The sequence below is a fragment of the Cheilinus undulatus genome, linkage group 17 (genome assembly GCF_018320785.1).
Source record: "Cheilinus undulatus linkage group 17, ASM1832078v1, whole genome shotgun sequence".
NCBI lineage: Eukaryota > Metazoa > Chordata > Actinopteri > Labriformes > Labridae > Cheilinus > Cheilinus undulatus.
In genome coordinates, this window is record NC_054881.1 from 2701545 (window position 1) to 2718913 (window position 17369).

Genomic DNA, 17369 nt, shown 5'->3' on the forward strand with positions numbered 1-17369 from the left:
AGCCAAAGAAGAAGAGGACACAGCCTCTGAGCAGCCATGTTTGTTGTTGCAACACTTGTACGATCGTTGTATTGGCGTCCTCTCATCCTGATAGGCAGCCGTTCTAATCAGAGCTGAGTGTGGAGATAGGAGATAGGGAGTGCTCTGACGGGTGTCATCACAAGCGTGACGCCGGTGTGTCACCCCTGGGGTCGCATGGAGGCTGTCAGAGACAGACAGGAGGAGGAAGAGGAGGAGGAGGAGGAGGCTGTATGCTAATGTGAGCGATGGTGTGATGAGTGCTGTAATCAGAGACGATGGCTGCTAATAAGCTCTTCCTTAATCAATCGTCCTCAGGGAGCGGAGAGGAGGACACGCTGCATGTGTCTTTATTATCATATATTATTTATGTGCAAATGTGTGTTTAGGAGAGCTCTGACCTTTGTCTGTTTACATCCTCGTGACTGTACGTAGTGTGACTTTAGGTTGATGCATATTTATGAGCCCTGCAGTTTTTTCTTCTTCTAACCAGGACTGTCAGTGTTTACGTGTTCATGATGATGAGATTAAGGTCCAGAAAAAACTTTAACCACAGTTTCACTGTTTATTTTACAGTAAGCGGAACGGACTCTGCAGAGGTCTGCGCGGACTCAAAGCGGACGTCCGCAAGGCCTGTGCGAGCAAAGCTCAAATTTTAGGACGGACTCCGCTCCGCGTACTGGTGTCACACAAAACACTGCTCAGCATGTATTTTTCACATCGATCCGTATTAAATGTGACACCGACCTGCATTTTGTTCCTCTGTGCAGCGTTGACGGCTGAGCGGTGACTCCCAGAGTGGAGAAGGAGTGAGGCTAGACGCCCAACTAGATCATCAAACTTTTCACGTGTCATTTGGAAGTACTGAAAATGCTTTTCCACGTCAGTACTTCGCATGTCCTTCACCAACATGGCATACTCCCCTTCCTCGTCTCTTGTGGCATTTAATGGCCGTACATACCACCGTCTCTTAATTTTATTGCTTTGCAAAGCCAGCGCCATGACAGAAAAATGTAAACAACTTGCAAGGATTGCGGGAAATGTAGGATTTCATGGAAATTTCACAGGTAACTACTATGCGGCAGTGCGCTTGACTATGGAAGCTCTGATGACTGCGGACATTCCACGTGGAGTCCGCTCCGCTCACAGTAAGCTTGAGTATGTTCGGGCCTTAAGTGTGCAGGCTAAGTTCTTCAATGTATTCTGCAGAAAAAAAATACAACTCCCGGGAAAATACACCACTTCCTGTTGTTGGGGTGGGGAGCCTATGAGGTAGGGACACTTAAGAATCATGTGACAGGTCATGCCCACAACATGATGACGTTTATTTCAACGTAGGAAGTGCTGCAAATACCCGTGGTCTCTTTTAAAAGATTTTTGTTATGTGCGCTTTATTGTGTATTTTTACAAACCCATCACTGCAACAAAAAAGCACTCTGAAACATGGAGAATGTGTGAAATGTTAGTGTAACTCCTCAGGTTTTATTTGCAAAAAGAATGATCGGTCTATCTTATCCAGTTTCAAATCTACTGCCAATCAAAAATGGACATGCTTATCGTAACTCCAGCACTACGCTGGGTTCTAGAGGGTTAAATATATAGAAATATAGAAAAATACTGCATGCTTTTAACAGTTCATGTCAAAATAGAGTTTGCTGCATGCTTTAAACAGTAAATAAAGCAACAAAAGTTGCATGATGTAAATGTTGAATTTAAAAGTACTAGAAGTTGCCTTTGGTAAATAACAGACGTCAGCATGATAATACTATCCTACAGACTTTAACCGTCCAAACAACGACATGGCTCCGTCTGAGTGATTATTGGTGTTAAATGTAGTAAAAACTGCTTATCTTTGCAGTGGTTATCATTTTCTAAATTCAAATCATGCTCTTTTTAATCTTTAAATGAATTTTTATTCATTTTCTTCATCACCTTCTTTTTAATCACCACTCCTTGTTGCTTCAGTGCTCGAGGCGTCGTCCTTGAAGGATAAATATGAAATTAAAGATGAAGTGGCTGCACTCAGTCAAATTTTCATCAAATCAACTTTAAATGAATCAGAAGAGGTTTCGTCAGCCTCATTCTTACCCTCTAGTTTTCTTCCTCTCATAAGTGAGATAAAATAGTAATCTGAGCTCCGACAGACGTCTCTAACTCTGAGACAGGAAGTGCTTTCTCCTTCAGTCTTCAGCTGATCACTATCTTCCTAAACCTCAGGAAAAACAGCGTCTTGTGTGGTTTTTGTGTTTGCCGTTTTAGGCGTCTCCTTCAGCTCCTCTGATCGCCGTCTCTCCTCTGATAATACCATCGTTTACCGCCTTTAAATCAGACGCCTCCTGAGGCCGTTCTCTGAAATGAAAGTGTCCCTCTCTAAACAGTCGTCTGAGTCGCAGCTCCGGATCCAATAACATCTCTGGAGATGTGAAGCACGTAATGAGACATTACAGCTACAATGGTTTATGCTAATGAAGGTTTGTGGGCGGCAGTCTCAGCAGAGAGATGAAATACACTCCACCTCAGCAGTCTGCACGGATCAGGGTTTATTCTGATCTTACTGTGAGGGTGGCTGCAGAAATCCAGACTCTATGGAGACCTTTCCCAGTCTTCTGTTGTCTTTACAGCCTCTGGTAGTGGTTCTTAGCTGGTAGGACTGTGGTTTTCTGCTCCGTCTGTGTCAGCGCTCACATCGGTGCTCTTCTTCATACCTTCATTATAAAACTGAGACCTGTTTCCTTCCTATCAGCTCAGACCTCTGACATCAACCAGAGAACTGCTGCTAGCTGGATTTATTTGTCTCTCCAGTCTCTGTAGACCCTGGAGATTACTGAGGTGGTGTGATAGTCCCAGAGGATCAGCAGACTGGAGAGAACTCAGACCAACAACCAGGGTTCAGTGGATAATCCACTTTCTCTCTGCTCTGATGTTCGTTTGAACTTCAGCACTCTGAAATGAAGGCCGTAAACAAAACAAAGCAACAGAAACTGCATGCTGTCACCAGCTGGGTTTCCATTACAGTTTGCCGCAAAATAAAAGCGATATTTCTTAAATTTCGATTAAGTACAATGTCGCTTTGAATGCGTTTCCATTGAAGGGAGTTTTGGGCATAGGCCGTGCAATTCTCGTAAAATCTCATCTCCCGTAAATCCGCTGCAGGGAAGCTTGACGCTCCAAACCTGTTGCGAGTTGGTACGGTTTTGGTTACGTCTACGGCGGCGGATGAAAGTTCAGAGGTAAAGTCCGTATGTATGGCAAAAGCCACGTATAAGAAAAGTCTCTCCTCTTCTGCCCACACGTACCGCGCCATGTTGTCTCGGAGTGACTGGTCATGTGACCCTGTACGTCACGTCTTGTAAATGCTGAAAAAGTGTTTCCATTACTCTCTCGCGATATATTTCTATCTTGAAACGGCTGAAAAACCTCCTCATGAATGCGGAAAAACTTTTTATCGTTATTTTAGGGTTTATTTTAGGTTTCCATTACCAGTTTTTTATTGTGCTATTTCGATTTTGTGCATTTCCAAGTGTAATGGAAACCCAGCCACTGATAGATGTTGAGGGCTGCATGGGGTTAACAATCAGTGTATTTTCTGGCAGATCCATTTCCTGGTTGAAACCAGACTCAAAAAACGGGAGAAATTCTCATTATTCCGTTTTTCAGTTCCTGACCAAAAATTTAAAAAATGGAAAAACTAGTCATTTTTCAAATTTATTTTTTTAAATAAATAATTTTTTTGGTACTTTAATTCCACTGCTTTTAGCCTATTTTTAACACTTTTATCTAGGTTTTTTTTTGCAATTTTTTTGCCCCTTTTTTCACCTTTTTTACCACTTTTTGCCCATTTACGCTGCCTTTCGCAATTAAATGCCACTAATTTCCCATTTTGCCACTTTTTCAAGCTTTTTGCATTTTTCCCATCTTTTTTCTGATTTTTGCCCATTTTAGTCACTCTTCACTCATTTTTCTCCATGTTTTTGCCACTTTTGGACCATTTTTGCCACCAGTAACTCATTTTTGTTTCCATCTTTTCACCCATTTTCACCACTTTCTGCCCTTTTTTGACACTTTTCTCCCAGTATTTGCTGCTTTCAGTGCATTTTTTCCACTTCTTTTTGTCTCTTTTCTCCAGTTTTTTACTCTTTTATCCTGCTTTTTGCAATTTTTGCTCATTTTTGCCACTTCCTGCTCGTTTAAGTTGCCATTTGCAATTAAATGGCATTTTTTTTGCCAATTTTTCCTTCTTTTTTCTGATTTTTTCCTATTTTAGTCACTCTTCACTCATTTTTCTGCACACTTTGAACTCATTATTTGTTCACTTCTTACCAATTTTTGCCACTTTTCTCCAGTGTCTGCCGATTTTTGACCATTTTTGGCACATTTAACTTATTTGAATTGCCACTTTTCACCACTTAGATTGTGGCTCTTGCACACACACACACACACACACACACACACACACACACATATATATATATATATATATATATATATATATATATATATATTTTTTTTTTTTTTTTTTTTTTAAAGGTTTATTTTGGCATTGAAGTGCCTTTATTTGATAAAGGGGGACAGTGGATAGAGTCCAAACCAGGGACAAGAGCACGAACCCCGGGCCGTCTGCCTTCATGGAGCGCACCTTAACCACTCGATTACCTGCAACCCACAAATATATTTTTAAAAATGTGGCTCTGTGGTTGAGTAACACAGGTCTGGACCGTGTCTACATGCCTAAAAGCAGGGGTGGGAGGCCAACCCGAGATACAAACTGATATAAAATCTATATTTTTGTATGACTAAAGTAATTTAAAAACATTATTTCCTTTCAAAACTAGTGGAATTTTTAAGCCTTTAACAATAAAATTACACCTTTACTGCAGCCAGCCACTAGGGGGCGATTGAGATATTTTAGCTACATATCTCTAGAGCCCTCTTCATGTCTGTCACTGAGTTTGATGCTAGTATGCTGTGTTGTGATTGGTCAAAAACACATGCAGGAAACAGATCTGCTAGGTTGAAGGTTTTATTTAAACTTCAATAAAAAAGGCAAATTATAGGACGCCATATTTCTGCTCTCTCACATTTTCTGAACTTAATAATCCTCTGGGGACCGGATGGGAAGTTGTGGGGGGCCTGATGTGGCCCCCGGGCCTCCAGTTGATTATCACTACCTTAAAGCATTGTTTCATTGATGCTGCAGCGTGATTGGCTGATTAGATATGGCTGGTGTTCCTAATAAAGTGGCAGTGAGCGTATTTGTAGAACAGACCAGGTCTCCACCGTTTTGCTCCTCTTGTTTTCTCCACGACTTCTTCACCTCTAACGTCTGTGTCGTATTTTCTTCTCTCAGGGACACGCTGATGCTACGGCGCTCCTCTGGGACGTCGGTGAAGGAAAAAGAGGACGGCGTCTATTTTTAAAACAATCGTCTGTTTTAAAAAAATCACTGAGCGGCCTTCTCTATCCATCGTCTCCACCTCTTCCTGCCGTCTCCCAGCACGCCGGGATTTAAACTTTTTTTTTTTTTGGATAAAGAGAAGGTCACCATCAGCCTCGGGGCTTTGACCCACTGCCCTCCCCCGCTCCACCCCTCCTCCTCCCCCCTGCCATGTCCAACGACAGCAGCCTCCTGGGCTTGTGGGAGGCCTCCGATTGGGCAGACACCTATCAGTGCCCTCCCTCTGTAGGCGGGGCCACCTTCCTGATTGTAGCGTACAGCGCCGTCATCGCCATCGGGTTGCTCGGCAATGCAGGCCTGGTGTACATCATCGCCCGGCAACAGGAGCTGCACAACGTGACCAACATCCTGATCGCCAACCTGTCGTGCTCCGACATCCTGATGTGCGTGGTGTGTCTGCCGGTGACCGTCATCTACACGCTGATGGACCGATGGGTGCTGGGAGAGGCGCTCTGTAAGGTAAGACGCCATCTACAGACGGCTGATGAACCTCCGCCTGGGTTTGACAGCTCGCTCTACCTGTCCACAGGTGACCCCCTTCGTCCAGTGCATGTCAGTGACCGTCTCCGTCTTCTCCTTGGTCCTGATCGCGTTGGAGCGTCACCAGCTGATCCTCCATCCCACCGGCTGGTCTCCCGCTGCAGGACACTCCTACCTGGCCGTGGGGCTGACGTGGCTGGTGGCCTGCTTCATCTCTCTGCCCTTCCTCTCCTTCAACATACTCACCAACGACCCCTTCCAGAACATCAGCCTACCCACAAACCCCTTCAGGTGAGCTCACGCATCTTCTTCATCAAATCACAGGAAAATTAACTTTCCATGATATTCGAATTCTCAGAGAGGCACCTGTACACAAGGACCTGCTGGTCCATATGAGCACACAAAAGCACTCCATCTTTTTAGGTTGACAGGGGGCCTCCAGGCCTGCAGGGGGCGCACTAGAAAGACAATGAGCAAAGTCTGAGCCTTTAAGGGTTGGTTCCCAGGGCTGAATCTCAGCCTCCTCCCTAAACCCTGAGCCCTCAAGGACTTACCTGGCTGCACCTGGAAAGGGATTGGGTGCATGAGTCTGCAAGGGTGCACAGTGGTATAAAAGGGGATTTTTGCACCTTTTCTTTGTTGTTGCAGCATCAACGCTGGTTGCACCCTGCATGATTTTTGTTACTATTTTGCCCTTTTCACTTCCCTTTTAAAGAGTTTGCTAGCAGGCATCCCCAGGGATTCCCTGTCATGCATCACAGTGCTATGAACTATGGGTAATTCCCTCGCATTACGTCTGCAGATATGCCCACTCATGGAAAGGGTGCAGGCCCAGAAGTCTCATGCATGTTATCGCCTGACAGCGGGACGGCCCTCAGCCCTCACAGACTGAGCAGGAACGCGCCTCAAAGTCAGTGAATGTGTGTGCGTGGATGTTGGAACTGGGCTCAAGAACAATCTGGATGACTTTTGACCTTTGACCTTCTCGAAAAGTCAGTTCTGATCCTAGAAAGTGTTCTTAAGTCAGTTTTTTTTCTGTTTCTGCTTCCTTTGGGGATTTTCTAGCCCTGGATAAACGTGTTTGCTCCGAGCTCAGGCTCCGCTGAAGCGGACTTTATGTGGACTACATGCAGGGCAGATTTTATTTGTAACATCTCAGACCTCTGATTACTGCAGCTTTAGTCTAGCGGCTTTACAAACAAGGTTCAAAAATTCAAATGCATCTGAAAATATCCAAAGGCAAAGAGCCGAGGATAACTGCAGAATCAGAAAAGTGAGAGAGTCTTGTAATCAGTGATACTCAGCGTGGCTCTTCGGCCTCGTGGCTCTTTTGTGTCTAAATTTGAAATATTATCCTCCAGGAAACCTTAGAAATGGAAACTTTGACCTCAGAAATGATCCATGCAGTCACATTAATCAGTTTGTTTCTAACACTTATACAGCAGGATTTAGTGGTCAAACTTCACTGTCAACATTTATTTTTTCTCTCTTTATTTTCATCGCCCTTTTTTCGTTTTTTTTTTTTATGTTTAATCAATTTCTTCCATTCTAACCACTATTTTTAGCTACTTTTTGCCATTTTCGCATTTTTCATCCGTTTTAGCCACTTTCATCATGCTTTTTTGCCAATTTCTCCCTTTTTTGACACTTTTGCCCATTTAAACGGCCTTTTGCATAGAAATGCCACTTTCCCCCCATTTTTCCAACTTTTTTAGAGCTTTTTTGCCCAATGTAGTCACTTTGTACTCATTTTTGCAGCATTTTTAACCACTTTTTAACCACCTGTTACTCCATTTTTGTGACTTTCCATGCATTTTTGCCACTTCTCACCATGTTTTGTCCATTGTTTACCTACTTTACCCCTTTATCACCATTTTTTTTCACTTATTTGCCACTTTTTTTATCGTTTTTGCCACTTTTATCTCATTTTGCCCTTTTTCATCAGTTTTAGCCACTTTCATCATGCTTTTTTGCCATTTTCTCCATTTTTTGCCACTTATTGCCCATTTAAACAGCCTCTCAACAACAATTGCCACTTTTCCCCCATTTTTCCACCTTTTTTCAGCTTTTTTTGCTTATTTTAGCCACTTTTTACTCATTTTTGCAGCATTTTTATCACTCTTTGACCACCTGTAGCTCCACTTTTGTGACTTTGCACCCATTTTTGCCACTTTCACCAAGTTTTGTCCATTGTATACCTACTTTACCCCTAATCACATTTTTTTTCACTTATGTGCTGCTTTTTGACCATTTTTACCACTTTTATCTCATTTTTGCCCTTTTTCATCAGTTTTAGCCACTATCACCATGCTTTTTTGCTATTTTTCACATTTTTTGCCACTCTTAGCCCATTGAAGCTGCCTTTTGCCAATAAATGCCACTTTCCCCCCATATCCCCATCTTTTTACAACACTAGTTACTTTTTACTCATTTTTACAGCACTTTTCCACTTTTGACCACCTGTAACTCAGTTTTTGTGACTTTGCACCCATTTTTGCCCCTTTTCGTTAGTATTAGTCAATTTTCGCCCATTTAATCTGCCTTTTGCCATCAAGTGCCACTTTCCCCATATGTTTCCACCTTTTAACAGCTTTTTGCCCATTTTAGTCACTTTTCACTCATTTTTAGTGCATTTTTGCAGCTTTTTGACCACTTTTGACTCATTTTTTTGTGATTTTGCTACAGTTTTTGACACTTTTCTCCTAGTTTTGTCCATTTAATGCCTATTTTGCCCCTTTCACCAATTTTTGACCTTTTTTGCCACCTGTAACCCTTTTTTGTCACTTTTTACCCATTTTTGCTACTTTCTTACCATTGTTTCACTTCCTCTCCCCATTTTTGCCCCTTTTCACCTATTTTTGCATTTTTTCCACCTGTAACTTATTTTTATTGCTACTTCAAGCCATTTTTTCCACTTTTCACTTCTTAGATTGTGGCTCTTGCAAAGGCATTTATCAAAAATTTAGAATGGAAAGAGTTAATATTCCAGAGTGATCATTTCTGTAAAATGCAGATAGAAACAGGTTTAAAGTTATTATTTCCTGTTATGAGCAGAGACTCCGGATCATGCTTCCTGATGAACACGTGTGTCTGACATGTTTCCTGTTCCTACAGCATGAATAATCCACTCTCTGTTTTATTATTCATTAATCGTACTGTTCTTTACATGCCACTGTGCCTGAGTGGAAAACTGCAAACATTTCTGACTGTCTTTGTGTCGTTTTTTTATTTAAAGGCTGCAGAATATTTCCATAAGCTTCCACTGCAGCTCTCATTGTTCTGCAGCTCTGGATTTACAACAGTACTGTCTCCTTCTCTCTGTTAAACTGATGGATTTAGTCTCTCAGACTTTTCTCTTTATGATCCTGATTTCAGACTCAGAGGCTGTAGATGTAAGAATCTGTTAAAGCCTGTAATTACAGATAAATGCAGGCTGGAGGACTGGAGAGCTGCTCTGAATGAGATACAGTGATGCTTAATTCATTAAAAATCCTGACTTATTAAATGAAAATGAAATTATTACCATGCTGTTGTTGTATTTCTTAATATTCGAGGACAATCAGCTTTGTTTTCTCAGCTCAGCTGTGAATCACAGCGCAGTCCTCTGGACCATGATTGAATATTTCCTTACTTAAGTCTTTCTACATGGTGTACACATGAAGTGACTCAGAGAAATGAAGGTGGAATCAACCGTCTGCTTGAAAAAAAGAGAAGGAAACCAAACCTTCTAGCAGGGCTCAGGTGCTTGTTAGATGATAAATGGAGGTTAGAGTGGCCAGGTGAATAAAGGTAAATATATAAAGACCATCTCTACAGATGCATTTGGCTGAAAGGTGCCAGTTTGTGCAGTCATTCAAATATGGAGGCCTAGAGTTGAGGTCTGGAGAAAATTATGACAATTTCATGAAAATGAGTAAACCACCATCATTCCAGTCTGCTCAGAGAGAAGGAAAAAGACATTTTTATATAAACACTCATTTATAATTCCCCTGCATGTGTGTTTCCGTCTGTCAGAGATCATCTGATCTGCATGGAGCTGTGGCCGTCGGACAAACACCGTCTGGCCTACACCACGTCTCTGCTGCTCTTCCAGTACTGCCTCCCTCTGCTGCTGGTGCTGCTCTGCTACCTCAGGATCTTCCTCCGCCTGAGACGACGCAGGTCAGCGTTCACGCTACCCTCATGTTTCAGCTTTCTTAAAACTAGAGCTGGATCCTCAATATGATATGGGACTAGTGGAATCCAACCTTATCACTGCAGCAATAAAATACAAGCTCCAGACATCAAATATTGGAAAATTTATCGTTTTTGATTCCCAAAATAAAAAGAAAGAAACCCCTGCACACTGCCTGTATGGTTAAATGTATCAGCAACTTTTGTTTTAGAAAAGTTAAAGGTTTAAGTCTTTTAGTGTCTCTTTTATTTTGCAGACATTAAGATGTGTGTAGGAGTCTTCTATCCATTTAACAAAACTCCATCCTAGCAAGAATGGGCTAAAAATGTTTCTAAAAAAATGGGTATAAATGGGTTAAACGTGGCAAGAATGGATTTGAATAGTGAAAAAAAAAGTAATAAATTGGTTGAATCATGGCAAGAAAGGGCAAAAAGTGGCAAAAATGGGTGAAAAATTGCACAAACTAATTAAATGTGGCAAAAACAGGAAACTCTGTCAAAAAGAAGTTTGAGAAATGTGCAAGAAGTGGCAAAATGGGGTAAAACGGCAAAAAGAACTGGTAATTTGGGCAAAGGGTGCAACAAAAAAGTGAAAAAATGTGCAAAAGAGCAGCAAAAAAGTGGCATTAATGGGCAAACCTGGATACAAAGTGGCAAAAGTGGCAAAATGGACAAAAAATGGGCTGAGGCTGACAAAAGATGGCTGCAATAGGAAAAAGATTCAAAACATAGCATAGCAAAGACAGCAAGATGGCAGAAATGGATTAAAAGTGGCATCAATGGGCAAACTGGGTACAAAGTGGCAATAAATGGGCAGAAATTGGTTTTTTAAAAAAAGAGAAGCAGCAAAGCAAGCAGGGCTAAAAATGGCAAAACAGCTAAAATAGGCAAAGTTGCAAAAATATTCTAAATAAATGGGCAAAAAGTGGAAGAACAATGGTAAAAGGGGGGGGGGGGGGTAAAAATCAGGGCTTAAATGGGTAAGAAAGGGCAAAATTTGTTAAAACTGGATTTTTAAAAAAATAAAAAAAAGTGGTGCAAAATTAGTTAAAAGTGACTAAAAAGGGAAAATAAAGACAAAAGTGGGCTTAAGTAGGCAAAACGTTGCAAAAGGCAGCAAAAATGAGTTAAGCATGGCAAGAATGGGGTAAAATAGTAAAAAGAAAAGTGTCATAAATTGGATTACTAGTGGCCTGAAAGGGCAAAAAGTGGCAAGAATGGCTGAAAAATATCATATATTAGTTTAAATTTGGCAAAAAATGGGAAAAGACTCAAAAATAAATGGCAAGACGGGCAAAAAGATGCATAAAACAATAACAAAAGGGCAAAAAGTGGCAAAAGGTTTAAGAGGCCAAAATGAAAAAATAACAGCAGAAAAGTGGCATCAATGGGAAGAACTGGGTACAAAGTGGCAAAAATAGGCAAAAGAGACAAAATGGACAAAAATTGGGTTTAAGGTTGCAAAAACAGGTGGCAAAAGACGGCTAAAATAGGTTGAACTTGCTAAAAGATGTTGCAGAAATGGGCAAAAAGTGGCAGAAAAGTGCAAAAAGGGGCAAAATTAAAAATCTGGGCTAAAATGGCAAAAATTGGATAAAATTTGATTTTTGAAAAAGGATATAAAAAGGTAAAAGTGGCTAAAGTAGGCAAAATGTTGCAAAAAGCAGCAAAAATGGGTTAATAGCAGCAATAATGGGTTAAAATAGTAAACAAGATCGGCATAAACTGGTTTAATGGAGGCAATAATGGCAAGAATGGGTGAAAAGTAGCATAAATTGATTAAATGTAGAAAAAATAGGCAAAACTGTCATAAAGAAATGGCAAAAATGAGCAAAATGTGGCAAACAGGTGGCATCAATGGGCAGAACTGGGTAGAAAGTGATGATAACAGGCAAAAATTGGGCACAGAAAAGCAAGATGGACAAAAATTGAGCTAAAGGTGCAAAAATAGGTGAAAAAAGATGGCTAAAATAGGTTAAAGTTGCTAAAAGATATTGCAGAAATGGGCAAAAAGGGGCAAAATAAAAAATCTGGGCTAAGATGGGTGAGAAGGGCAACACTGGAAAAAACTGGATTTTTAAAAAAAAAAGGTCCAAATAGCGATGGAAAATGCACAGAAAGTGGCAAAAAAGTGACAAAAAGGCAAAAGGTAATTAAAGTAGGCAAAATGTTGCAAAAGTAGCAAAAATTGGTAAATATTGGCAATAATGGATTAAAATCGTAAACATGATTGGAATAAATTGGTTTAATAGTGGCAAGAAAAGGCAGACAGTGGCAAGAATGGGTGAAAAATAGCAAAAAGAAATGGCAAAATGTTCAAACAATTGTACAAAACAACAAGGCGGCAAAAAGGGTGAAATGTGGCAAAAACTGGGCTAAAGGTGGCAAAAATGGGTGAAAAGCAACACCAAAAAAAATTGGCATAAGATTTGCAAAGATATAGCAGAAAATGGCAAAAAGGGGCAAAAAAATCTTCTTAAATCAGCAACTTTTGGTTTAGAAAAGTTCGAGGTTCAGGTCTGCCAGCATCTCTTTTATTCTGGAGACTTTAGGATGAGCAGGAGTCGTGGAACCAGACTGTCCAGGGTCAGACCGTGGCTCGCTAGCTGTGGTAGAGTTCTGTGATCTCTAGTGAGCGTGTTTATTTGTCGTCTAACTGATCAGAGTTTAACTCGGGTGACGCTCTGTTGATGTTATTGTGCCTGAGGTCTGCTGTGGTATTTAGAGAAATGTCTGACTAAAGGCCTCCTGCTGTGTCGTACAGGGACATGGTGGAGCGCAGCCGCAGGACTCGAGGCGCCCAGAGGATCAACATCATGCTGTTAGCCATCGTCGTAGCCTTCGCTCTGTGCTGGCTGCCGCTCAACGTCTTCAACACGCTGTTTGACTGGCACCACCAGGCCCTCCCGGACTGCCAGCACGATGCCATCTTCTCCGCCTGCCACCTCACGGCGATGGCCTCGACCTGCATCAACCCCGTGGTCTACGGCTTCCTCAATAGCAACTTCCAGAGGGAGCTGAAGAGCACGCTGCAGCGCTGCCAGTGTGGAAACAGAGCGGCGGAGAGCTACGAGAGCTTCCCTCTGTCCACCGTGGCTAGCGAAGGCATCACCAAGGCAACGTCCCTGAACAGGATGGGGTCCGTGTGCGTCCCCTCGCCCAGGTTTGAGATCAGCTCGGCGATGCCGGCCAAAACGATACCAGCCATCACCTAAAGACGGGACTACCAAACTCTTTTCTACCAGAGGAGAAACTCACTGACAGCAGGCTGACTGACACTTTTCTACTTCCACAACTCTCCTCCTGAGGAAGACTCTCACTCCGGCTGTCTGGAGAGGAGGATGGAGGCGGGATAATGTAGCTAAAAATCCACGAGAGGCTAACTCTGTTTACCTGACTGTTAAAGTACACCAATATGAAGTAGAAGAGCTGCTAGAGCGGACTGATTTCCAACTTCAGCCTGGTTTATGTCAGACCAAATGGAAGATTAAGTTGGTCCATACATCCTAAAACTGACCTTTACTCACTCCAAGGAGATTTTCCTCAAACATCAAAGTCAAGATGAGAAAATCAAACACTGAAATAAAGCTGTATTTTAATTGTAAATGCTATAAAGAAAGGGAACATGTCAGCCCATTTCCAATCTATCATTTCAGAAGCATCCTGTGTGAGCCTGGAAACTTTGAAATGAGACAAGCTGCAGACACCAGGAAGGATGCATTCCCTGGATTGAGACACAGCTGTCGTGTTGTGAGCATAGTAGCACAATTTTAAATGTTTTATCTTAAGAGAGCAGATTTAGGATGCTTTCATGCCTGGAGAAGGTATTCCAAAACAATTAGGCATTTCTTCTTTGTCCAGGTTTGTCAGGATATACAGCCCATTCAAAGTATCAGTTTGGTTATGTTGCAGCCTGATGCTACAGTCAAAAATATATATTTTAATTCTCATTAATCTACACTAAGTTTCCTATCATGACAAAGTGAAAACAGAATTTTAGAAATTTTTGCAAATGTATTAAAAATAAAAACAAAAATATCATTTTAGCATCAGTATTAAAGCCTGTAAATGTAGCTCAGGCTCCTCCCACTTAGATGTTTCTATCTCTGGTGCACCCTGGACCAGTCAGTGGTCAATCACAGGGCTGACATATAGAGACAGACAACCAGGCATTCTCACACTCACATCTACGGGCAATCTAGAGTCACCAATTAACCTAACGAGCATCTCTTTGGTGGTGGGAGGAAGCAGCAGGACTAAAAGGAGAACATGCAAACCTTGCACAGAAAGGTGAAGCTGGACCCTTCCTGCTGAGAGGAAACAGCGCTAACCGCTGCACCACCGTGCAGTCTCTAGGGGAGAAATACAACAATGATTTTTATCGTCTGATTCAGAACAAAACCAATGAGCTCCAGGTGTGAAAGCATCCTCAGTCACAGGTTCCAAACTCTCCTCTCTCTTAACCCTCAGGCATCACTTTCATTTACTACCCTTTAGAGCCATAAAGGACAAAAATCTCCACTTCAAAAAACTGCTATAAATACTAAACAGATTCATATTTTTTCTGCTTTTTTGGATTAATCTCTTAAACAACTTCGGCTGTGCTCAAAACTACCAAACATTCAATCATTTTGAGTATTTTAACCCTTAAATGCCAGTTTGATTACAGGATGGTGATATTTTTTCTAATAAAACACACAAATCTAATTATTTTCCAGATAACTAATGTTGGGGGGATGGGGGTGTTTTTTTTTTAAATCAGTCCTGGGTATGTCAAACATTAGCCAAAATATTGACTTTGATGCATTTTTAGTTTTTGTGTAGCATCTGATTTAAAATTTACTACCCTTTCAAGTCATTAAGGACAAAAACGTCCCATTGACTCCCATTCAAACCACATTTTTTGATCTCATAGCCACTGCATGATATAGTCATGCATTCTGTAATGTTATGGTTTTATTATTGAGAAAAACAGTCAAATTTGTCATTTTTACTGTTCATCACTAAAATCAGCCTTTTCACCATTATAGGCCTATGCATGAAAACCCTGTCATTTCATTAGTTTTTGTGCTTGTGTTATTGAGCTTATTAGGCATAGTTTTGTGTTTTTTATAGGATATATATTGACTTCCTGTAATCAAACTGGCATTTAAAGGGTTAAAATCATGAAGATTATTCAATTATTGATTGTTTCGATTAGAACTGATGTTAATCAAAAGATTTGACCAAAAAAGAAAAAACAAATGAATGTTTACTGTTTTTATTGCCATTTTTGGAAGTGGACTTTTTTGTCCTTAATGGCTTTAAAGGGTAGTAAATTTGTTTCAGTGTTCCCCTGACCTGTTAGAGCAATTAACATTTGAAAACTTGCCAAGAAAGAAACATTGTTACCAAAAATTAGACCACATGGACCAACAGACAAAATGGTGAGCAAAGAAAAACAAAAATTTGCCCAAATGGACAAAAAAGTCCCTGGTGATGCCTGAGGGTTAAGGTTTGTCCAGCAAAATCCAAGAGCTGATTCCTAAGCAGACAAACTCCAGCTGATAACAGATCAGCATTAATGAAGGAGTAAATATGGGAACTATTGAAGGGTTGGATAGAAATGTTTATATGTAACTTTTCCAAATGTAAATGAGCTGTTCTGATAGTAACCAGCTGAGGAGCCTCAGTGTCAGACATTATGGGGACATCAGGGCTCAGTGAGAGTAAAGTCTGCCGGTGTATTTTCTATCTGACATCCACTGAACAGCTGATAAATCTGCTGACAGAGCACGCTTACCTCTGTGAATGTATTTCTAAAAACCACAGTGTAGTCTATGAGAGGCTCGATGCCACTCAGCCTTACTCTCTCTGAATGAGACTCAACTTTCTATGAATGTTCAAAAAACTGTGGACACAGCAAGCTCTGTAGCAACGATCAGACCCTACACAGGACATAAATCACAGGAAGCACCATGGAAATCAGTTTATATACAGGCTCCTGGTGCTTTTCTTTGTCTGCTTCTTCTGTTGTGTTTGTAAAATTTGATCTGAAATTTTGGGGCAAAATTTGAAAACTTCTCTCTTGAATTAAAATTCCTGTTAAAGTGGCATTTAAATATCTAAATGTTAATTTGCTGATCAGTGTCATTGTTACTGCTGTCTTTATTCTGAGTTGTGATGCAGAGTATTGATTCTCTATTTTCATATTTGATTTTTATATCTCAGTAGTTATTCTGGGGCAGAATCAGGGACTTAATTTAGACCGCTGGTCCATCAGTGAGTGTTGGCTGTTCCTTTCTTTGCTGAATCTCTGTCAGTCTGTTGCTTTATTGTGGCATTAAACCGCTGTGGATAATATTCGCCTGTGTTCTCTGGTTGACCTATACAATGCAACAAGATATCAAGACTGAAGCAAAATCATTCATTCACAAGCTAAGTGTAGATGTGGCCTTATAAAGATCAGGTGCACCCTCTGGCCTAGTCCACGTGGGTTTTATTGGACAACCTAAGGTTTTCTCAGAAATAATCATGCTAGTTAGTCCTGAATCCCCCTGGTACTACTTTACTTTTGTGTTTCGGGGCATTAACTGATGGCCAGAGGTTGGACAAACACGTATCTCCACGCTTAACCCCTCCTGGACAAACACGTATCTCCACACTTAACCCCTCCTGGACAAACACGTATCTCCACGCTTAACCCCTCCTGGACAATCACGTATCTCCACGCTTAACCCCTCCTGGACAATCACGTATCTCCACGCTTAACCCCTCCTGGACAAACACGTATCTCCACGCTTAACCCCTCCTGGACAAACACGTATCTCCACGCTTAACCCCTCCTGGACAAACACGTATCTCCACACTTAACCCCTCCAGGAAAAAACACGTATCTCCACACTTAACCCCTCCTGGACAAACACGTATCTCCACACTTAACCCCTCCTGGACAAACACGTATCTCCACACTTAACCCCTCCTGGACAAACACGTATCTCCACACTTAACCCCTCCTGGACAAACACGTATCTCCACACTTAAGCCCTCCTGGACAAACACGTATCTCCACACTTAACCCCTCCTGGACAAACACGTATCTCCACACTTAACCCCTCCTGATCCATAAACCCTCAGATCAAAGATCTTTTTGTTTACCACACTTGATTGCCCCGAAACTTCAACCTGGGGGAACACCTGGTCAGACATTGTTTTCAATGTTTCCATTACACTTGATTTTAAAAAAGTACCAAAGATTGGCGCA

General features: G+C 41.3%; 1 protein-coding gene across 1 annotated transcript; it reads left to right on the top strand.

The window, feature by feature from the left end:
• The first annotated feature begins 5623 nt into the window (after positions 1-5623).
• npy8ar (neuropeptide Y receptor Y8a) lies at positions 5624-13491 on the top strand. The gene is made up of 4 exons (XM_041811551.1): positions 5624-5932; positions 6003-6244; positions 9968-10114; positions 12891-13491. Exons 1-4 carry the CDS (start codon positions 5624-5626, stop codon positions 13339-13341), a joined length of 1149 nt encoding a protein of 382 aa, XP_041667485.1. The 3' UTR covers positions 13342-13491.
• Positions 13492-17369: the final 3878 nt, after the last annotated feature.

Coding starts and splice junctions, on each gene's coding strand:
- npy8ar (XM_041811551.1), top strand. CDS start 5,624: ATGTCCAACGACAGCAGCCTCCTGGGCTTGTGGGAGGCCTCCGATTGG. Junction 5,933..6,002: donor TGGGAGAGGCGCTCTGTAAG/GTAAGACGCCAT, acceptor ACCTGTCCACAG/GTGACCCCCTTCGTCCAGTG. Junction 6,245..9,967: donor CTACCCACAAACCCCTTCAG/GTGAGCTCACGC, acceptor TCCGTCTGTCAG/AGATCATCTGATCTGCATGG.